The sequence below is a fragment of the Syngnathus scovelli genome, chromosome 1 (assembly GCF_024217435.2).
Source record: "Syngnathus scovelli strain Florida chromosome 1, RoL_Ssco_1.2, whole genome shotgun sequence".
NCBI classification, from domain to species: Eukaryota; Metazoa; Chordata; class Actinopteri; order Syngnathiformes; family Syngnathidae; genus Syngnathus; species Syngnathus scovelli.
Window position 1 is genome coordinate 20,532,085 of NC_090847.1, and position 20,797 is coordinate 20,552,881.

The following is a 20,797-nucleotide window of genomic DNA, read 5'->3' on the forward strand; positions in this document are numbered from 1 at the left end:
GCTGTCGCTGTCAAGATAAATGAGAATTACAATACTTAATCACTGAAAATCAAGGCAATTGTGTTTGTCTAATTTCTAAAGAGACGGTTACCTTGTTTAAGGATTTCAACCTAAAGAGACACTATCAGACGAAACACTCGTTTCGGAAGAGAGGAGACTAATTCTCTTAGCTTCTCATGTGGAATTCTTTCCCATTCTTGCTTGATGAACCGCTTCAGTTCAACAGTCCGGGGTCTTCACTGTCGTATTTTACGCTTCATAATGCGCCACACATTTTCAATGGGAGACAGGTCTGGACTGCAAGCGGCCCAGAGTAGAACTTGGATTCTTTTACGTCAAAGCCACGCTGTTGTAACACGTGCAGAATGTGGCTTGGCATTATCTTGCTGAAATAAGCACCGGCGTCCATGAAAAAGACGTCGCTTGGATGGCAGCACATGTTGCTCCAAAATCTGTATGTACTTTTCAGCATTTATGTTACCTTCATAGAAATCTATGTCACCAATGCCATGGGAACTAATGCACCTCCGTGTGTGCGTGTAACATGTTAACAATTATATTTTTTCTATAACAAGGTACAACACTGTAAATATGTTTTTAGAACTCTTATTACATGTCAAATCCAACGTGATGCGACACTACCATCTAGAGGTTTATTTTAGTCATAACAGTAGTGACCAAACATGAATTTCTTAAACAAGCGTGGGGAAGAGACCAGACCATCTTTCATGTTTGTCCAGTGAAATTGTTGGATTTGAGCTGATAAGCAGTGATGCCACTCCGATGAGTCATAAAAGTGTCAAAAGAGCAAAAGATCTGAAAGAATACAAAAAAGCTAAAGCATATTGATGGGTAACCCCATGTTGTGTAACTTTAAATGTGTTTCCCACTCCCAAATTAAAGATGGGATGTGGATTTTACCATTTTCGGAAACTGCATGTGAAATGTATGCAAACAATGTAAAAATATGTAACATTTTGTTGTGATATTTTTCCACCAGTCATGTGCATGCAGCCAGTGACATGCCAGTCCCTCCTCCTCCTTCCTTCCTTCTTTCCTTCCATCCTTCCTTCCGTTTTCTTCCTTGTCAGGCAGAGTGAGACGGGAGCGCAAAGAACACAGCTGCGGGAAGAAAAAGGGAATGTTCATTTCAATAATGGAGACAGACGGGACTTTCATCACCTAGCACTCGCCTACCTGTCGGAATGTCCTCTGTGCTCCATCCCTGAGAAGTTGGTTCTTTTTTGGTTGTCTTTTTTGTAAGAGTGTGTGTGTGTGCACATGCCGGCACCCCGCAAATTCCTGCTAGCCTCCACGTCGCTGCCCCTGCAGCTGGACTGGGGCTGGAATGTGAGCGTGTACCTGGCCATGCTGCTGGGGCTGCTGGGGCTCCTCATGCTGTTGCTGTGGATGCTCATCAAACAGCTGCGTCACTCGGTGGGCAAAGCCACGCTGCAGCTGGCCAGATCTTTCCGACAGACCCCCGCCAACGCCATCACCACCTCCTCAGTTCAGGAGCTCCGCCATGTGCTCTGAACGAATTGTCCCCTCCACGACCACCTTCTACTCATGGATGGATGTAAGCGGGAAAAAAGAACAAATGTGATAGACTCCTATTGGCTTTACCTCGAAGGACATCAATATTTTGCCCTTTGCTTTAGTTCACCAATGTTCTTCTCATTATTATTAAAACATCTTTTGCTACCTGTAAATGTGCCTTTTCTCATTTCATCCTTACAAAAATGCTTGATGATGACCACGGTGGTACCTTTTGGACATTATCTGGACTACTCATGTAATTGTACAGGTGGTGGAAAACTGCCCAGGGTGAAAAGTTTGGATAGATTTCCCCCCCCACACACACCTTCCATTTCTCTTTAAGCTATTGTTGTTTTTTTAAATAGAACTGAGGATAAGCGGTTGATAAATGAATGAAGTGAATCCATTAATTTTCTGTATTCTTTTATAAATGAGAATTAAATAAATATAATGAAAAGGAAAATATCCGATAAAAGCCAGTCCCCCAATTTTTTATTTGCAATTCAAAAGCCCAATTATACAGTGTAGTTACGCCTCCAAGCGGCCAAATTGGTAAATTTTTCGATTGAACAATTGTCATAACTTGACCAATTATGATAAAAATACTATTTTTGGCCCAGCTTTAGATTTCAGTTAGGTTCCCCAACTTGCCCAATAAGCGCAAGACATTGAAATTGCGACCTCTGTTGGGCGCACAAAAAATAAAAAAATGAATTTGAATAAAATTAACAAGAGTGTAAACAAGGATTAATTAGGTGATAAATCAGTTGTGTTTGTACATCAATCTGCTCCATAAGGTCATTTGTGATTAGCGGAAATGAATCCAGTCGGGTGTGATCAAGCCGCAAAAATGATGAGGCTCAGGAGGCTTGATGATGGATGATGGAATTCAATTTACGTGAGTCAACAGGTTGACGAGTGATTGCGTCCATGGCTTGGAAATACAGTGTCGCCAAGACACAGCCATCCTAGATCTCGAGTGTCACTCCTACTGCGTGAGTAAGAAGCCAACATTGGCGTACAGCAACACTTTGTCCTTTAACACAAGGAAGTATTGACAATGATTTTTTTAGAAATGGATTTGTCTGGAGTTGGCTCATTGATTTCAAGACGATGCTATATTGAATTAATACAATTTTATCAAGCATTGGATATTGTTAGACCTTCGCAAACATGGGGTTGTATTTTATTTTCTCGTATTAAAACAATTCATTCTTAAGTTTGCATGATTTTTCATTGTAATTTACTCTTTAATTTTACATAAAACCATTAGATTACAAATAAATATTTAAATCAGAACTAATTGTCGTAATTTGACTGAATTCTTATTATGTTTTGGTTAGATGTTAATAAATATACAAAAAAATATTTCTTGCATTCATGTTTATTCTCAACATTTTTTTTTCCTCAGAAAATAAAACTATTCCTCACAATATTACACATTTATCGATGGATGGATGGATGGATGGATGGATGGATGGATGGATGGATGGATGGATGGATGGATGGATGGATGGATGGATGGATGGATGGATGGATGGATGGATGGATGGATGGATGAACTTTTGGAATGTATTTTAACCCAGATAAAATTAACATACAATAATGTGGCATATTTTATACCATCTCGCATTTCAATGTGAAATGAAGCCATCCGGTGATAATTTTATGACTCTCTGCATGAAAGACAATGGCACATTGGGATGTGTCCCTCTGCGGACTGACAGAGTCTTTCTTGGATCTTCACTCAATCTGATCTGGCTGTTATTAGCCGCCCAGTCGTCTTGTTTATTTGGGTTTGGAGGAAATTGGCTGCATGCTCGCCTGCATGAGCAGATGCTATTCACAAGTCGCTTTAATTAAGGTGCACTGATATGTGAGCTGTGTGTGTGTGTGCGTGTGTGAGCGTGTGTGCGTGTGAGCGTGTGTGCGTGTGTGCGTGTGTGTGTGGTGATGATGATGATGCCTATCGGGCCCATTCCTTCGAGAACATGCCTGAAAACTGCTGTCTTTGCATAGCAATTGAGCTGCAACACTAGTCTAGCAGCATGTGTTTAAAAATATATATCCACTCATCAATAAAATCAAGTGGTCAAACGGTAATTCAATTAGATTAAATTAGATTGTAATCAAAGTGTATGCTGCCTATGAAATTTAAAAAAAACCATTTTTTTCCAAGGTGCCCCATTACACAAAAATTAGTCTCAATGTTAGAACATTTTCAAAAGTTTTTTTTTTTTTTCAATTTTTTTTCTAATCTATCTTGACTTTATTCTCAATTTGTTCTACTTTTAGTACTGCAAGAATAAATTTGGAAGCTTGGGATAAATTTTTTATGCAAAATTATAATTTGTTTTCTAAAATTAAAAGATGCAACAATGTTAAAATTATACTCAGAATTCATTAGGTATAATCGTTAAACTGACATTTAAGAACTAATATTTGTCTCATTCAAATAAATATTTGTAATTTAACTTTTTTTTCAAATTGTCCCTAATACGCGTTTTGGGGGGGGATCATCATCATACAGACACAGATTTTTTTTTCTGTAGCGAGTATGACTTTTTTTGTTCTTAGAAAGACAACTGTTTATACTTCAGTCTTGTAGTATTTACAGTACCTGTACAAGTAAATAAGCACATTTAAACTTTACTGGGGTTAGTTAGAGGCATTTGTTTGTGTCTAAACATCTAAAAACTACCACACCCCCAGTTATTTGACGGTGTGCACACTTATGCAACAACAGCATCTTGGTTGTTCCACACTTCCCCTCTCAAAAAAAAATATTTTTTTGTAAATCTTAAATACGTTTTAAGTCACCAATGTTTTGAAATGATTGATATTTATCTAGTCCGAAATAAAGTACAGGTGCTCTGGCTTTGGTGAATAATTTATCTTGGTCTCATTTTTCTACCTCACAAAAACCTAGCATTTGAACAAGGACGTCAAGACTTTTTATATCCACAATAAGTACACAGTCAAAATAGTTTTGCTACTCCCCGCATCTTTTTGCCAATTGTGGTAAAAAAATAAATGTGGACCTGGTCTAAAACACCTCAAACATAACTTGGTGCACATACCCATTTAATTTAAGGTGTCACAATGAATGAAGACTGTCCTGTGAGGTCATGGAGACATGTGGTGAAAGATGACACCACAGGTGGACTGGCCTTGGGTTCGCTTTCTTCACCCGACTCGCTGCACAGATGCCACTTACTGAGCAGCCTGAACAAGAGCAGACACATCGCGGCAGGTAAGACTTTACAATGTCCTCCTTGTCTGTGACCACAACCACTGTACCAGTTTATGATAGATGTTTGCAGGAGAAATAGTTGCAGATTATTATTATTGTTTTGATTGCATCTACCTTATTAGGCTTTGATATTGATAGCATGTTGGTTTGGCTTTCAAAATGTACTTGTCAGAATCATGTTAGACATTTTAATCTGCAAGAGTTTGGCAAAGAAGCATTCGAGCCTTCTTTGTTTTTAGACTATTCATTTTGGACTTTTCTACGTTTGTTTTTGCTTGTGATTCAAATGAACTTGATCTTGTCTCTTTCAGCTTTGTGCGATCGTTAGGAACAAACATGGTGAGTTCTTCCTTTGGATTTTGTCATGAAATCTTTGGTGTAAGGCATTCAATCACATATCTGTATATACATGTACATATCTTCCTAAGTTTTTTTTTTAGAAAGAATGTATATGCCAATTTTAAGAACATATCAAAGATGTTATTTCCTCCCTGCAGGCATATCGAGGGAGCGTCCAACCTTTCGTCAACTTTGACGCCAAGCATGACGCCGAGATTCTCCACCGAGCCATGAAAGGACTAGGTAAGGCCCCATTTCAACCCCTTACACTGAGTGCCAAGCAGGGAAGAAATGGGTACCATTGTTATAGTCACTGGTATGACTCGGCAGGGGTTTGAACCCACAACCTCCCAATCACAGGGCGGACACTCTCCTCTTAGGCCACTGAGCTGGTAAATACTTGTATCGTAGTATAACACTTATAGTCGTTTTTAAATAACGTGTATACCTATATACGCCTAAATATTGTTATCCAATATATCTACTGCAATTTCACATTAGATTGCTGGTTTGAAATTTGCTTTTAATATTATTATTTTTAATAAACATTTATGTTAAAACTTGTCTGGCGTCTTATTCCTTGTTTTTATATTCGCCAATTAAAACATAAAAATCAGACATTTGGTTAACTGACAATATGTGTAGGTACACTACACGAGGTTAAAAAAAAAAAGAGAATAAATAAATAAAGGGTTAATTGCACAACAAAAGCATTTCCTCGCACCTGGGATCGAACCAAGCTCTTGCCGAACAAGAGCCCGAATCACGAACCAGTCAGCTATTTCGACTGGCACTCAACAATCGCTTGCACTGTTTTGTACTCATGCATTCCAGTTCTCAAGAACTGAATCTTTAGAATCGGTTCACTCAAAATATTTGTTCAAAAGAATCGTTCACCAAATCGTTCGCTACACTTTCTTATTTATTTATTTTATTATGTTTTTCCCTCATGTAGTGTAACAAAATATCCCATAATTATCTGCCTAAATGATTGTGACAAATTTAAAACTATTCTACTTGTTAATACCTACAAAATAACATATTCTAACCGGATTGCATTGACCTAATTTTCACATGGTCCTTGTTTACATTTTGCATTTGACACTGACAGCTGTCAAGTGCCACGTTAGGGCTCTTCTTGTGTAAGTTTTATTTGTTATGGGTTTTCTTTTGTAAGTTTAATTTTGGGTACTTCGAAAGTGTTATTTTAAATTGTACTTTGCTAGGTGTTCGTGTACACAACGTGTTGTGATGACATCTGCTGTGGAGTCTTCAGCTAGTTGCTTGTGAGCTGCTCCATAAAACCATACATCTTCCATACACTGAGAGCAACGCTTCCATAGGGTAGTGGTTAGTGCTCTGGGCTTTAACCCCAGCGACCCGGGTTCGAATCTCAGGGGGACCAACAAAATTTTATCATAGAAAATTTGCAACACAGTTGCTCGTGTAATCACATAACGATACACTTCCTTAGGGGTAGGGTTAGGTTTAAAGTTAGGGTTAGAGCTAGAATTAGGTTTAGAGCTAGTGTTAGGGTTAGAGGTAGGATTAGGGTTGGGGTTAGAGCTAGAATTAGGTTTAGAGCTAGTGTTAGGGTTAGAGGTAGGATTAGGGTTAGGGTTGGGGTTAGAGCTAGGGTTAGGGTTAGAGGTAGGATTAGGGTTAGGGTTGGGGTTAGAGCTAGGGTTAGGGTAAGGTTAGGGTTAGAGCTAGGGTTAGGGTAAGAGCTAGGGTTAGGGTTAGAGCTAGGGTTAGGGTTAGAGCTAGGGTTAGGGTTTGAGCTAGGGTTAGAGGTAGGATTAGGGTTAGGGTTAGAGCTAGGGTTAGGGTTTGAGGTAGGATTAGGGTTAGGGTTAGAGCTAGGGTTAAGGTTAGGGTTAGAGCTAGGGTTAGAGCTAGGGTTAGAGTTAGGGCTAGGGTTAGTGTTAGGGTTAGATCTAGGGTTAGGGTTAGAGCTAGGGTTAGATCTAGGGTTAGGGTTAGAGCTAGGGTTAGGGTAAGGTTAGGGTAAGGGTTAGAGCTAGGGGTAGGGTTAGAGCTAGGGTTAGGGTAAGACCTAGGGTTAGGGTTAGAGCTAGGGTTAGGGTTAGAGCTAGGGTTAGAGCTAGGGTTAGAGCTAGCGTTAGAGCTACGGTTAGGGTTAGGCTTGGAGCTAGGGTTAGGGTTAGAGCTAGGGTTAGGGTTAGAGCTAGGGTTGGGCTTAGGGTTAGAGCTAGGGTTAGAGCTAGGGTTAGGGTTAGAGCTAGGGTTAGAGTTAGGGTTAGTGTTAGGGTTAGAGCTAGGGTTAGGGTTAGAGCTAGGGTTAGGGTTAGAGATAGGGTTAGAGCCTGGGTGAGGGTTAGAGGTAGGGGTAGGGCTAGCGTTAGGGTTAGAGCTAGGGTTAGTGTTAGGGTTAGAGCTAGGGTTAGAGCTAGGGTTAGGGTTAGAGCTAGGGTTAGTGTTAGGGTTAGAGCTAGGGTTAGAGATAGGGTTACGGTTAGAGCTAGGGTAAGGGTTAGAGCTAGGGTTAGAGCTAGGGTTAGGGATTAGGGTTACAGCCTGGGTTAGGGTTAGGGTTAGAGTTAGGGTTAGAGCTAGGGCTAGGGTTAGGGTTAGAGCTAGGGTTAGGGTTAGAGCTAAGGTTAGGGTTAGAGCTAGGGTTAGAGCTAGGGTTAAGGTTAGGGTTAGGGTTAGAGCTGGGGTTAGGGTTTGAGCTAGGGTTAGAGGTAGGATTAGGGTTAGGGTTAGAGCTAGGGTTAGGGTTAGAGCTAAGGTTAGGGTTAGAGCTAGGGTTAGGGGTAGGGTTAGGGCTAGGGTTAGGGTAAGACCTAGGGTTAGGGTTAGAGCTAGGGTTAGGGTTAGGGTAAGAGCTAGGGTTAGAGCTAGGGTTAGGGCTAGGGTTAGAGCTAGGGTTAGGGTTAGGGTTAGAGCCTGGGTTAGGGTTAGAGCTATGGTCAGGGCTAGGGTTAGGGTTAGAGCTAGGGTTAGGGTTAGAGCTAGGGTTATGGTTAGAGCTAGGCTTAGGGGTTAGGGTTAGAGTTAGGGTTAGAGCTAGGGCTAGGGTTAGAGCTAGGGTTAGAGCTAGGGTTAGAGCTAGGGTTAGGGTTAGAGCTAGGGTTAGAGCTAGGGTTAGAGTTAGGGTTAGGGTTAGTGTTAGGGTTAGAGTTAGGGTTAGAGCTAGGGCTAGGGTTAGGGTTAGAGCTAGGGTTAGGGTTAGAGCTAGGCTTGGGGTTTGGGGTAGGGTCAGGGTTAGGGTTAGAGCTAGGGTTAGGGTCAGAGCTAGGGTTATGGTTAGAGCTAGGGTTAGCGCTAGGGTTAAGGTTAGGGTTAGAGCTAGGGTTAGGGTTCGGTTTAGGGTTAGAGCTAGGGTTAGGGTTAGAGCTAGGGTTAGCGCTAGGGTTAGGGTTAAAACTAGGGTTAGGGTTAGAGCTAGGGCTAGGATTAGAGCTAGGGTTAGGGTTAGAGCTAAGGTTAGAATGAACCCTAACCCCAACACTAGCACTAACCCTAGCTCTAACCCTAGCTCTAAGCCTAACCCTAACCGTAGCTCTAACCCTAACCCTAGCTCCAACCCTAACACTAACCCTAGCTCCTACCCTAACCCTAAATCTAACCCTAACCCCAACCCTAGCTCTAACCCTAACCCCAACCGTAGTTCTAACCCTAACCCTAGATCTAACCCTAACCCTAATCCCACCTCTAACCCTAGCTCTATCCCTAACCCTAGCTCTAACCCTAACCCTCGCTCTAACCCTAACCCTAGCTCTTACTCTAACCCTACCTCTAACCCTAGCTCTAACCCTAATCCCTAACCCTAGCTCTAACCCTAACCCAGGCTCTAACCCTAATCCTTAACCCTAGCTCGAACCCTAGCTCTAACTCTAACCCTAACCCTAGCTCTAATCCTAGCTCTAACCCTATCCCTAGCTCTAACCCTAACCCTACCTCTAACCCTAACCCAAGCTCTAACCCTAACCCTAACCCTACCCTAACCCTAGCTCTAACCCTAGCTTTAACCCTAACCCTAGCTCTAACCCTAACCCTAGCTCTAACCCTAACCCAGGCTCTAACCCTAATCCCTAACCCTAGCTCTATCCCTAGCTCTAACCCTAACGCTAACCCTAGCTCTAACCCTAACACTAACCCTAGCCCTAGCTCTAACCCTAACCCTAGCACTAACCATAACCCCAACCCTAGTGCTAACCCTAACCCTAGCTCTAACCCTAGCTCTAACTCTAACCCTAGCTCTAACCCTAACCCTAACCTTATCCTAACCCTAGCTCTAACCCTAACTCTAACCCTAGCTCTGACCCTAACCCAGGCTCTAACACTAACCCTAGCTCTAACCCTAACCCTAGCTCTAACCCTAGCTCTAACCCTAGCTCTAACCCTAACACTAACCCTAGCCCTAACTCTAACCCTAGCTCTAACCCTAGCTCAAATCCTAACCCTAGCTCTAACCCTAACCCTAGCTCTAACCCTAACCCCAACCCTAGCTCTAACCCTAGCTCTAACCCTACCCCTAGCTCTAACCCTAACCCTAACCCTAGCTCTAACCCTAACCCTAGCTCTAACCCTAACCCTAGCTCTAACCCTAACACCAACCGTAATCCTAGCTCTAACCCTAACCCCAGCCCTAGCTCTAACCCTAACCCTAGCTCTAACCCTAGCTCTAACCCTAACCCAGGCTCTAACCCTAATCCTAGCTCAAACCCTAACCCTAGCTCTAACCCTAGCTCTAACCCTAACCCCAACCCTAGCTCTAACCCTAGCTCTAACCCTAACCCTAGCTCTAACCTTAGCTCCAACCCTAACCCTAGCTCTAACCCTAGCTCCAAGCCTAACCCTAACCGTAGCTCTAACCCTAACCCTAGCTCTAACCCTAACCCTAGCCGTAACCCTAGCTCTAACCCTAGCCCTAACCCTAGCTCCAAGCCTAACCCTAACCGTAGCTCTAACGCTAGCTCTAACCCTAACCCTAGCTCTAACCCTAGCTCTAACCCTAACCCTAACCCTAACCTTACCCTAACACTAATCCTACCTCTAACCCTAACACTAGCTCTAAACCTAATTCTAGCTCTAACCCTAACTTTAAACCTAACCCTACCTCTAAGGAAGTGTATCGTTATATGATTACACGAGCAACTGTGTTGCAAATTTTCTATGATAAAAGTTTCGTGGTCCCCTGAGATTCGAACCCGGGTCGCTGGGGTGAAAGCCCAGCGCACTAACCACTAACCTATGGAAGCCTTGCTTTCAGTGCATGGAACATGTATGGTTTTATGGAGCAGCTCACAAGCGACTAGATCACAGCAGATGTCATCACAACACGTGTACACGAACACCTGGCAAAGTACAATTTAAAATGACACTTTCGAAGTACCCAAAGTTAAACTTACAAAAGAAAACCCATAACAAATAAAACTTACACAAGAAGAAATAAGAAAGTGTAGCGAACGATTTGGTGAACGATTCTTTTGAACAAATATTTTGAGTGAACCGATTCTAAAGATTCAGTTCACTTGAGAACTGGAATGCACATCACTAGTACAAAACAGTGCAAGCAATTGTTGACTGTCAGTCGAAATAGCTGACTGGTTAGTGATTCGGGCTCTTGCTCGGCAAGAGCTTGGTTCGATCACAGGTACGTGGAAATGATTTTGTTGTGCAATTAACCCTTTATTTATTTATACTCTTTTTTTTTTAACCTCGTGTAGTGTACCTACACATATTGTCATATAAAGCAGTTAACCAAATGTCTGATTTTTATGTTTTAATTGGCGAATATAAAAACAAGAAATAAGACGCCAGACAAGTTTTAACATAAATGTTTATTAAAAATAATAATAAAATAATAATATTAAAAGCAAATTTTAAACCAGCAATCTAATGTGAAATTGCAGTAGATATATTGGATAACAATATTTAGGCGTATATATACACGTTATTTAAAAACGACTATAAGTGTTATACTACGCTACAAGTATTTACCAGCTCAGTGGCCTAAGAGGAGAGTGTCCGCCCTGTGATTGGGAGGTTGTGGGTTCAAACCCCTGCCGAGTCATACCAGTGACTATAACAATGGTACCCATTTCTTCCCTGCTTGGCACTCAGTGTAAGGGGTTGAAATGGGGCCCCCCCTGCTGCTCACGATCAGTGGGACTTTTGGCACTAAGGTAACAGGTGTCAAGCTCTAGTCCTCGGGGCCGCGTTCCAAAAAGTTTTTGGTCACTTTCACGTTCCGCACGAGCTAAAACTTTTCACACAGGTGCACTTAACGAGGGAATCACACGGACACTCCATTAGGTAATGTCTGATTTTTATGTTTTAATTGGCGAATATAAAAACAAGGAATAAAACACCAGACAAGTTTTAACATAAATGTTTATTAAAATAATAATAATAAAAGTAAATTTCAAACCAGCAATCCAATGTGAAATTGCAGTAGATATATTGGATAACAATATTTAGGCGTATATATGCATACACGTTATTTAAAAACTACAAGTGTTATAAAATCAAGATTATCCAAAGAGAAGCATAATCTTTCCGTTGTTGCATAATGGCGCATCCCTTCATGCAATAAAGTAAGCCCTTAGCTTGGAGAAAACGCACATAAAAGAAGTGGTGTTTCAGTGAGTGGTTCTTTCTTTCCTTGGCAAATCGTAAATCGACATTCTGGCTTACATAGTTCACGCCAGGAGACGCACCACGTTCACTGACTGATCCGTTGATGCACTGGAAGGCAGTTCACCCATTGACTCGTTCACGAACGGGAAAGTCAGGATTCGTTTCTTTACTGATTCGTTCTCGCGATGAACTGGAAATGCAAATCACTCACTGACTCGTTCAATCACAGATCCGTTCAGTTGGTCAAAGGGAAATGCAATTCACGACTCGTTCGTGAACGGGAAGTTACGTCATTTTCTTCTTCGTTTTGATTTACGGCAAGGTGGCACCAGCTTCAATGCGCATTGCTGACACCTACTGGTTGAAGTCATATGAACTGAAAAAAAGAACCAATCACTTTAGGAAGTGATTTGTTCACTCGTTCACTGTAAGAAATTCGTTCCTTTGAACGAATCGTTCACTCACGAGCCAACACTATAGCAAACTGGCCGCCGCGCCCCATGAAACAACAACAGGTGAATTCTACTGTTTAACTCATATTCCATCAACGCAATATAAAATAGAATAACAGGTTTGGACTAATGGGGGCAGAAAGAACATTTTCAGCTTGATTTCTTGACTTCTTTGATCACGATTGAAATTTTGACAGCATTACCTGCGACATTTGTTTTCAAAAACAAAAACGGTGAGACACTGAGTGACACTTTTTTCACAATGCAGCTACCTACTTTGTGATGGTACATATGTTCTAAGATTTTTCTATTGAAAAAACTGTGCCTTCGTCTTAACAAAGGTTGGGAAAGTCTGCTGCACTACATTTGTACTGATCAATGATGTTGATGGTCACTGTAATGCAGGAGTATCAAATTCTAGTCCTTCTTTCTCAATGACCCCTATTGCTTTTTTTTTTTTTTTTTTTATCTCGCTAAAATCTTGTTGACTTTCACAAGCCAACACCACCTTCGCATGTTTTTCTCTGGGACCTTAATCACCTTTCTCCTTTCTTGTCCTTTGTCCTACAGGGACGGATGAAGATGTAGTCCTCATGCTGCTGGCGGCGCGTAGCAACGATCAGAGGCAGCAAATAAAGGAGGCGTACAAAACTGCCTACGGAAAGGTGAAGCTGGTTCATGGAAAGCCGAGGGACCGACAAGGGGAGAGGTTTTGGGGTGGTTTGGGGAGTGGACAAGTCTATTTTTCAAATGATATTACAAATGCTACAAAACCAACAAAACAAATTTGGATTCTTAAACTGATTTTTTAAAATTTGTTAGGTACCCTTGTATATGTTTTTTTATCAAGTCAAAAACGTAATGTAAATTTTTTAAAAATGTAATTAAAAAGTAATATGTTATGAGGCACCGCGAATCAGTGCCTTTTAGCACTCAGCTTGCGAAAGTCACATGACCAAACCCAGAAAAAAGATGACCCGTGATTGGTCACTACCTGAGCGCTTGGGCGCTGTGACGTTATTCTCAACAAGTGCCAATACGAGGCAACATGAGATGAGATGGCTGAAAAAGAGTGGATTTTGCTCCTTAATTCATATTTCACAAACTCAATAATAATAATCAGAATGCCATGAATAGACAAGCAGGGTGACATAGAACATAATATTGTCAAGAAAGTGTTTGACGTGACTTCTCCTTTAAGATAGTGATGTTCCAAATAAAACACAATCCCGTTCGATCCAAATGCAATTATTTCCAAAACCTCATCAATCGTTCTGCTCCCACAGGATTTGGTCAACGCTCTCAAGTCGGAGCTTGGGGGTCTATTTGAGAGTCTCATCGTGGCCCTGATGACTCCCCCTGTCTTGTACGACGCCATGCTGCTGCACAAGGCCATCAAGGTAACTCTCAAGTCATCAATTTGAACTAGGGTGGGGGGAAAAAATGGCAATTGCTAACAGATGACACACAAGCCTTCAAAATGCTCCCAAAATAAATGAACCGAGGACTATAAAGCTGATTTAATGACATCATAAATTTTACCTCTATTTTCAGAAACCAACGCATTAAAGGTAATGCAAGATTTGACCTTTAACATTTTGGGGGGACTGATGACACATTTCATTTTCAATTTTTGTTGGTTCAATCTGTGCCGTAAGAAATGTAGCATTTATTTTAGCAAACCAGCAATGGCGTGTCAACCACAGTGATCATCACGTTCTTCATCACCCAACAGCCAGTGAAAATAAATGCTTTGCCAAAAAGCTTTCAAAAAATGCTGTGCTAATGATGGTGAAATGCATAATAATAATAGCGGGGCTGACGCTGTCAGTCGGCTATTTACACCTAATGAAACGTGCGACAAGTGGGAATATGCACACTTTGTTGTTGACATCGATTCAGAGTAAAAAGCACTCACTGAAAATGAGCAGTTAATAGATTAGCATTCTTTCAAAAGCGCAAGATGTTCTATTTGGGTTTTTTATAATCTGCCATTGAGCTAAAACACAATAGCTACTTGGGCCCTGATTAATGCAAAGGGATTCCAGTTGTATACACACTGCTGAAATACTACATTTGCTCAAATTACTTTTAATGATGTTATTATTGACAATTATCAACAAATATTGATTGCTATTATCAAGATGCAATGCTTTGTTTTTCAGGATTTCTACAAGTCTTTCCATTTTCCAATGCTCACTTTCTACAACATTCCTAGATAATCACATACGTATCGCACATTGAGAGAGAAAATAAAATGCAATTAAAATTCAAAATTGCCCAGCCCTAATATTATTATTTTAGTATTTACACTACGCTTACTTTCTCGGCAGATGCGGATCTCTAGGCTTAGCAGCTCAAGCAGCTACACGACACATCATAACAGAGGCTTTGAGACGAGTGTGAAAAGAGTTAATTAAACACACAAAAGCTGCGATTGAGGGTGTTCCGGGTCGCCGTGGCAACCCGACTCGCTCACACAAAACGGGAAACCAACGAAAAATGTATTATCCTTTTCTTTTGTTCTAATAACGCTGGAGCCATAAAAACTACAGCAATAGCTTCTTGATGATTCTTTCTTCTTGCACCGCAGGGCGTCGGGACTGACGACGACGTGTTGATTGAGATCTTGGCCTCCAGGAACAGTCAACGCCTTCGAGATATCGTTACGGTCTACGAGAAAGGTGAATGGATCGATCAGCGTGTGCTTTTACCACCATTAGCGGTGAATTATTGAGCCATTGGGACATAAACCAACACTGAGCATGAAAAAAGATCACGAGTAGTCAAACATTCATGTAGTAAGTGTAATTAGTAATCAGAACGCCTGTCGATGAAGTTAAAAAAAATTATTGATTGTTACTTTCAAGGCATTTTTTTTTTTCTGAACTGAGGCATGATCTACAAATGTAAGAAACATGACCAGCAAAAAAATAAACTGAATGTTGCGTAATGAGAATAAATTCAAAATACAATGAAATCCAACTATTTGCAGGATGGAAAGTGACCGAGTTCTTCCACAAATAGCAGAACTCCATTAAATATTTCTTTGTAATTGCCTATAGATGGAAACAAAGAACTCATTTTGTCTCAATAGAGCTGCTAAACTCATTTCAAATTGTTTCCTTGGCATCAAGATGCCACATTGTAAAGGAAAATGCAGAAAAAGAAGGATGATAAAATTACCAGGGGGAAAAGCTGTAATATAATATTATAATAATCTTATCTTGCAGAGTTTGGCAGCAAGCTGGAGAAGGACATCTGCAGTGACACGTCAGGATACTACCAGAGACTGCTGGTCATCCTCCTGCAGGTAAAGTCTATTTGAAACATTCCAAAGACGTGAAGGTCGAAATGCGTTTTTATTCACATTGACGTGAGGTCGCAAGATAAGAAAATAAGGAATTTTCAAGTCAAGTCAAATAAAGAAAGAAAACCAAAGTAAAATCAAGTTGTAGTGATTTTAACAAAAAGATTTTCTACTTAAAGTATTTTATGACGCTTGTTGCTTGTCTGTGGTTGTGCCAAAAAGGGAAGGCGAGAGGAGGGAGTCAACGAGCCAAACATCAGCAAAGATGCAAAGGTAGGAAGCAAAAATGATCATTATCTGTATTCCCCACGCACGTACACACACACACACACACACGCACACACAAGGCAGGCTATTGTACAAGGTGTTGCTGCAGGCTCACAGAAGGACGGTCTCCTGGGAAATGTTTTTCTTATGTGGCTGGAACATTCGCACTGTGGAAATTGTCTTCCCGTGGAATGGAGAGGAAAAAGTAAATGTAGTGAGGAAATAGAACATATGTGTTTAGCTACCAATGTGTTTAGTCTACAATGATTTCAAACATTAATACCAATTTTTGAGAATTATTATCTAACATAGTGACGGGCAACTGAAACCACTCTCCGCAATTTTAATTTTTTACAAAATACTGGGGAATTTTTTTAAAATGAATTTGGATGAAGAATACTGATGAGCGCAATTGCAGCAACACCTGCTGCTCTGTTATTAATAACTCAGAAGTTGTAATCACCAAAGCTGGTTTACCGTGACCACAGGACTTGTATGCAGCGGGCGAGGGCAAGTTTGGCACAGATGAGGAGAAATTCATCAACATTCTTGGAAATAGAAGCGCAGAACATCTCTGTAAAGGTGAGAGCAGATTTATGGAATGACGGCTCAATTTTTAACTTGGAATCGTAGGTTCTGGGCTGCAGCCATTCATGGATTTTGTAAAAGAACTTCATTCATACTGAAAGAGAAATCCTCTTGAATCCTGCTTTTCGTGCCTACAGAAAGCCATGGTAGAGATGCTATTAAAACATACCTAGGACATCTTGGATATGGTATTCGTACATCACAGATGAAGCTGGATAACTATTGTAAGAATGTGTTTGTACGTACAGTGTTTGACGCCTACAAGAAACTGTGCGGTTCAGACATCGAGAACAGCATTGAAGGCGAGACCACGGGAAATTTGGAGAACTTGCTGCTGGCTGTCGGTATGACATTTTTCACCATTAATATTAATGACGTTTGCATGACTCACTAAAATATTTGTTTTCCTCGACAGTGAAATGCACCCGCAGCGTTCCCTCTTTTTTTGCTGAGTCGCTGTACAGATCAATGAGGGTAGGGTGTGTGTACTTTCTATAATGTTATTGGGTTTTTTTTCCCCACGTAATTACGCAGCAAAGCAATTCCAGCTGAATGGATTAATTGGAGGACGTGTTCCCCATGCTACTTTTAGTGGACAGATAACCCAACACTCGGGAATTTAGCTCAATTTCATTATTGACACATTTCATCATTAGCGATCATGGCGCTAGGTTCACACACACTCGCTGGAAACTTCTATATTATATTCTTAAAGTGGCATTAAGGTTTATAATTAAGGTTTTAAACCAGGGTTGGAATTTCAAAAGTAAGGTTCAAGACAAGTATTATGCTGCCAAATTAGAGTTTCATGACTTGGTTGGGGCTTCAGTGTAGGGCACAAGCTAATGTAGATTTGATAGTGATAGATATAGATTAGACAGAAGACAGACAGAGACAGAGAGACAGAGAGACAGACAGAGAGACAGACAGAGAGACAGACAGAGAGACAGACAGAGAGACAGACAGACAGACAGACAGACAGACAGACAGATAGATAGATAGAGATTGATCGATCGCTCTCGATCTTCTAAATGTGTGTGTGTTTGTATTTTCTGCAGCGTGCCGGGACGGATGACGACACCCTGATGAGAGTCCTGGTGTCCAGGAGTGAGGAAGACATGTTAGACATCGTAGCCTGTTTCAAGGAAAAGTATAGAGCCTCGCTCTACAACACTATTCAGGTACGGTATGCTTCTTGAACTATACATGTCTTGTGAAAAATTTTAAAATAATACACGCACGCACACGCACACACACCAAGCCAGGGTTGAGTTTTGAAGTTAGGGTTTTTATTGTTATATTATTATTTTTACAATTTTTATTATAATTTTATACTTAATTAATTTATGTTTCCAAGGCAGGGTTATAGTTTCAGGTTAAGGTTTCAAATGAAGATTTCTGTTTGGTACAATTGCTCCAAATAAGTCCAGACAGCATATACTGTGAGCATATCCATTTCTATAAACAAGCCCATACATATCCTGTAGATAAGTCCATAAAAGCAGAGTGATGACAAACATTCCTCTTCAGCAGCTCTGCTTAGGTTTAAGATGGAAACACACACACGCACTCACACACACACACATTGCAAGAGAGAGTCAGAGAGAGAGAAGAAGAGACCGAGAGATGCAATTTGCGTAAACACTTTGCTCTAAGGATGAGCTGATTCTTTTCAAACATGGAGGAGCCCGACGTAATCCTCCGAGTGGAACATCCATCAGCAAAGTCAGCAGGCTTATCACTTCCTCGCTGATGTTATGCTCTTCAAGCAGCAAATATATTTGTGTGTCAGCACGGCCGAAAGTGGTTTGTATGGCCGCCTCACAGCCTGGAGCTTTCGTTCCATTATCTTCTCCTGTGTGGGGTTTGTTCACTCTCAGGTACTCCAGTTTCCTCCCACATTGCAAAAAACCTCAAGTTAGGGTTTAAGACAAGTGGTATTGGGCCCACATTTTAAGGCATCGAGTACCACTGCACAACATTAAGTAGGAGCTATATTGTGGCAGTTTGATGGGACGATAGTTTCAAATTGGGGTTTCAAACCACGTTTAGGGTTTGAGATTAGGGTCTTGAAATTATGGTTTTAAAACTGGGTTGGTGTTTCAAATTAGGGTTTCCAGTTTCAAGTCAGGGTTCTGGTGACAAAAGTCAGCACAACCCAAAATTTTTGTTTACAGGTTTACCCAATTCCAATGTAAACATTTTGACTAAAATTGTATGTTTGTGTGTGTTTGTCCGCCCGTGCATCCATGTGTAGGAGGACACAACGGGCGCCTACCGGAAGTGTTTGCTGTATCTTTGTGGCTCCAGAGACTGAGCCAAGCTGGCGACCTGACCACAAAAACAAAATCATCAACAAAACACAAAGAAAACACTTCTGGTTACTCCCCACACACATTCACTGAGTTGGCTATTGTCCGACTTGGAGGGAGAAAAAGTTAATAAAAGTTTGTTGTGTGTGCTACTGTCTGACTTGGAGGGGGAAACCGTGATAAAAGCTTGTTGTGTGTGATATTGTCTGACTTGGAGGCGGGGAATTAATAAAAGTTTGTTGTGTGTGTGCTTGTGAAATTATTTTGTTGTTGTTGTGTTAAGTACAAGTTAGGGTTTCAGAACATGGAGGTTTTAAAATGGGTATGAGAGAGAGAGAGAGAGAGAGAGAGAGAGAGAGAGAGAGAGAGAGAGAGACTGACCAAAAATCGTAACTGTGGCGTTTAGTTGTCAGTTTTATTGAATTTTCCAACCCAATGATTACAATGTTGTTGTTCAAAATCCGTGCTCCTCAGTGTCACTTAGATTGCTTTCATTAAGGCTTTTCCTGTGGGGTTGAACTGCCAGTGAGGAGGCCAGGTGTTTTTGATGCTTGTACGTTCCTTTAACAGGTTGTAATATTCTGCCACTTTCGGATAACGCTCTGGAGACAATCTGGAAAATGAATAGAAGATTGAAAAAACGTGTTTCTCAATTTTACCTAGTCAGTCGTTGACATACTTACCTATAATAGAAGAGAAAGGCAATAGATGGAAAAACACATACATCAGACAAGGAAAATGTCTTTCCTGACATGAAAGGTTCTGTTGACTGCAAGAGACAACAATTGTTACATACATATGTACAGTAAATACTCAGTCCCGATTGACTGCTTGAGGCGCGGATGGAACTGACGCTAGCAGAGGCACATCAAGGCAAAGCGCCCGTAAAACATGCCTGCGGTAGCCATTACGATGTAAAGCCACACACTAACCAGCTGGGAGAAGGTGCACAGCCGCTACCATCGCCAGCAAATGCACACAAAGCAACTCCGCTGGAGAAAGACCAAAATAGGCAGAGGCCAATATGGAAAACAGACAAAGAGACCAATGCCATCAGCTAGGAGAAGACGGACAGACGCAACCGTCGCTAGCGGAGGCACACGGCCGTCATACCACGCACAAACCGACAAAGCGAGATGAGCAGTGTTCATCTTCACCTCCTTCCTATATCTTTCCCACAGCTTGATCTCTTCGCGTAACTCATCGTGGATTTCTCCCATTGCAGGGTCATATTCCTCTTTTTTAGGTACCTTGGATGAGTGGTGGATTATGGCTACTGTAGAATCACGTTAGGGATGTGAGAATTTGAGTCATAGCTCCATAGAAGATGAAATGTACCGTAAATAGAATCAAGTCTGGCAGATGTCACAGACAAAAAAAAAAAAAACTAGCCTACTTGACTTCTGAAAGAGCACGGTGCCTTCCATCATGCGCTGATACATCATGGCCTGCTCCGCAGGGCAGGTCGGGATCAACTTGTTTCCTTGCTCCTTGAACTGGTTCTGTGATTAAAACAGACCAGCCCATGTTGGCCCATGCCAACAGTCTGAAATTTGTTGACTTGCATGCTTAACATTTACCTCCAGGTACAAGCAGGCGCTTAAGGACTCGTTCAAGATTCGGTCTCCATGTCTGAAGGCAGGAACCTAGAGCAAACATAAGACTTTTAAAGTATACACTGTACACAGTTTTAAGTGAAATTTCAGGATAAGACCAGAATGCACTGTAATTTTAACAGCTTCGTTTGAGTAATTTCACCCTAACGTCTTCAAGCAAACAAGGCAGGTTCGCGTTGAAATTTGGTGAACATATATAGTCTGATCTCTCTTTAAACTGAAAGATGCAATTTTCTGAGTCTCCAGTTGCCCGTCCTAATGTTGTTGTATTTTTATTAATGTGCATTAAAAATTCATTTTTTTTTTTTAGGTCGATATAATTAACTTACTTGTCCTCTGGGGTTAATTGCCATGAGCTCTGGGGTTCTGTGTGCCATATTGGTGACGGAGAGCCTTTTCTGGTGGTATCCATGCAGGTTCTTCTCCGCGAGAGCGATCATCACCATCCAGCACGGAGGAGACCCGGAGCACCACAGCAGAGACATGTTTTTGGCCATGGCTTCACTCTGGAT

The 20,797-nt window shown here is 41.3% G+C and overlaps 2 protein-coding genes across 3 annotated transcripts; one reads left to right on the plus strand and one right to left on the minus strand.

The window, feature by feature from the left end:
- The first annotated feature begins 4,745 nt into the window (after window positions 1–4,745).
- Window positions 4,746–18,928, plus strand: anxa5a (annexin A5a). Of its 2 annotated transcripts, XM_049737635.1 has the most exons (13): window positions 4,746–4,792; window positions 5,104–5,131; window positions 5,290–5,374; window positions 12,763–12,857; window positions 13,479–13,592; window positions 14,786–14,876; window positions 15,426–15,505; window positions 15,725–15,775; window positions 16,258–16,351; window positions 16,606–16,701; window positions 16,773–16,831; window positions 17,416–17,538; window positions 18,615–18,928. In XM_049737635.1, the coding sequence occupies exons 1-13, from the start codon at window positions 4,746–4,748 to the stop codon at window positions 18,672–18,674; spliced, it is 1,023 nt and encodes a 340-aa protein (XP_049593592.1). In that variant the 3' UTR covers window positions 18,675–18,928. The 2 variants fall into 2 exon arrangements, with proteins under 2 accessions (XP_049593592.1, XP_049593599.1); XM_049737642.2 differs by lacking the exons at window positions 4,746–4,792; window positions 5,104–5,131; window positions 5,290–5,374 and adding an exon at window positions 12,261–12,425.
- Window positions 18,929–19,149: 221 nt separating this feature from the next.
- LOC125979436 (glutathione S-transferase A) lies at window positions 19,150–20,782 on the minus strand. The gene is made up of 5 exons (XM_068652895.1): window positions 20,615–20,782; window positions 20,250–20,315; window positions 20,066–20,171; window positions 19,747–19,945; window positions 19,150–19,282 (listed from the first exon to the last, which is right to left on the minus strand). Exons 1-5 carry the CDS (start codon window positions 20,780–20,782, stop codon window positions 19,150–19,152), a joined length of 672 nt encoding a protein of 223 aa, XP_068508996.1.
- Window positions 20,783–20,797: the final 15 nt, after the last annotated feature.

Bases quoted from the DNA above. Each gene is read 5' to 3' on its own strand.
- anxa5a (XM_049737635.1), top strand. From the start codon at position 4,746: ATGCCACTTACTGAGCAGCCTGAACAAGAGCAGACACATCGCGGCAG. The intron at 14,877-15,425 runs GTGAATGGATCG...CTTATCTTGCAG, and splicing joins CGTTACGGTCTACGAGAAAG to AGTTTGGCAGCAAGCTGGAG. The intron at 16,352-16,605 runs GTGAGAGCAGAT...TTGTACGTACAG, and splicing joins CGCAGAACATCTCTGTAAAG to TGTTTGACGCCTACAAGAAA.
- LOC125979436 (XM_068652895.1), bottom strand. From the start codon at position 20,782: ATGGCCAAAAACATGTCTCTGCTGTGGTGCTCCGGGTCTCCTCCGTGC. The intron at 20,172-20,249 runs GTAAATGTTAAG...TTTTAATCACAG, and splicing joins GCGCCTGCTTGTACCTGGAG to AACCAGTTCAAGGAGCAAGG. The intron at 19,946-20,065 runs GTAGGCTAGTTT...GTGATTCTACAG, and splicing joins CGTGCTCTTTCAGAAGTCAA to TAGCCATAATCCACCACTCA.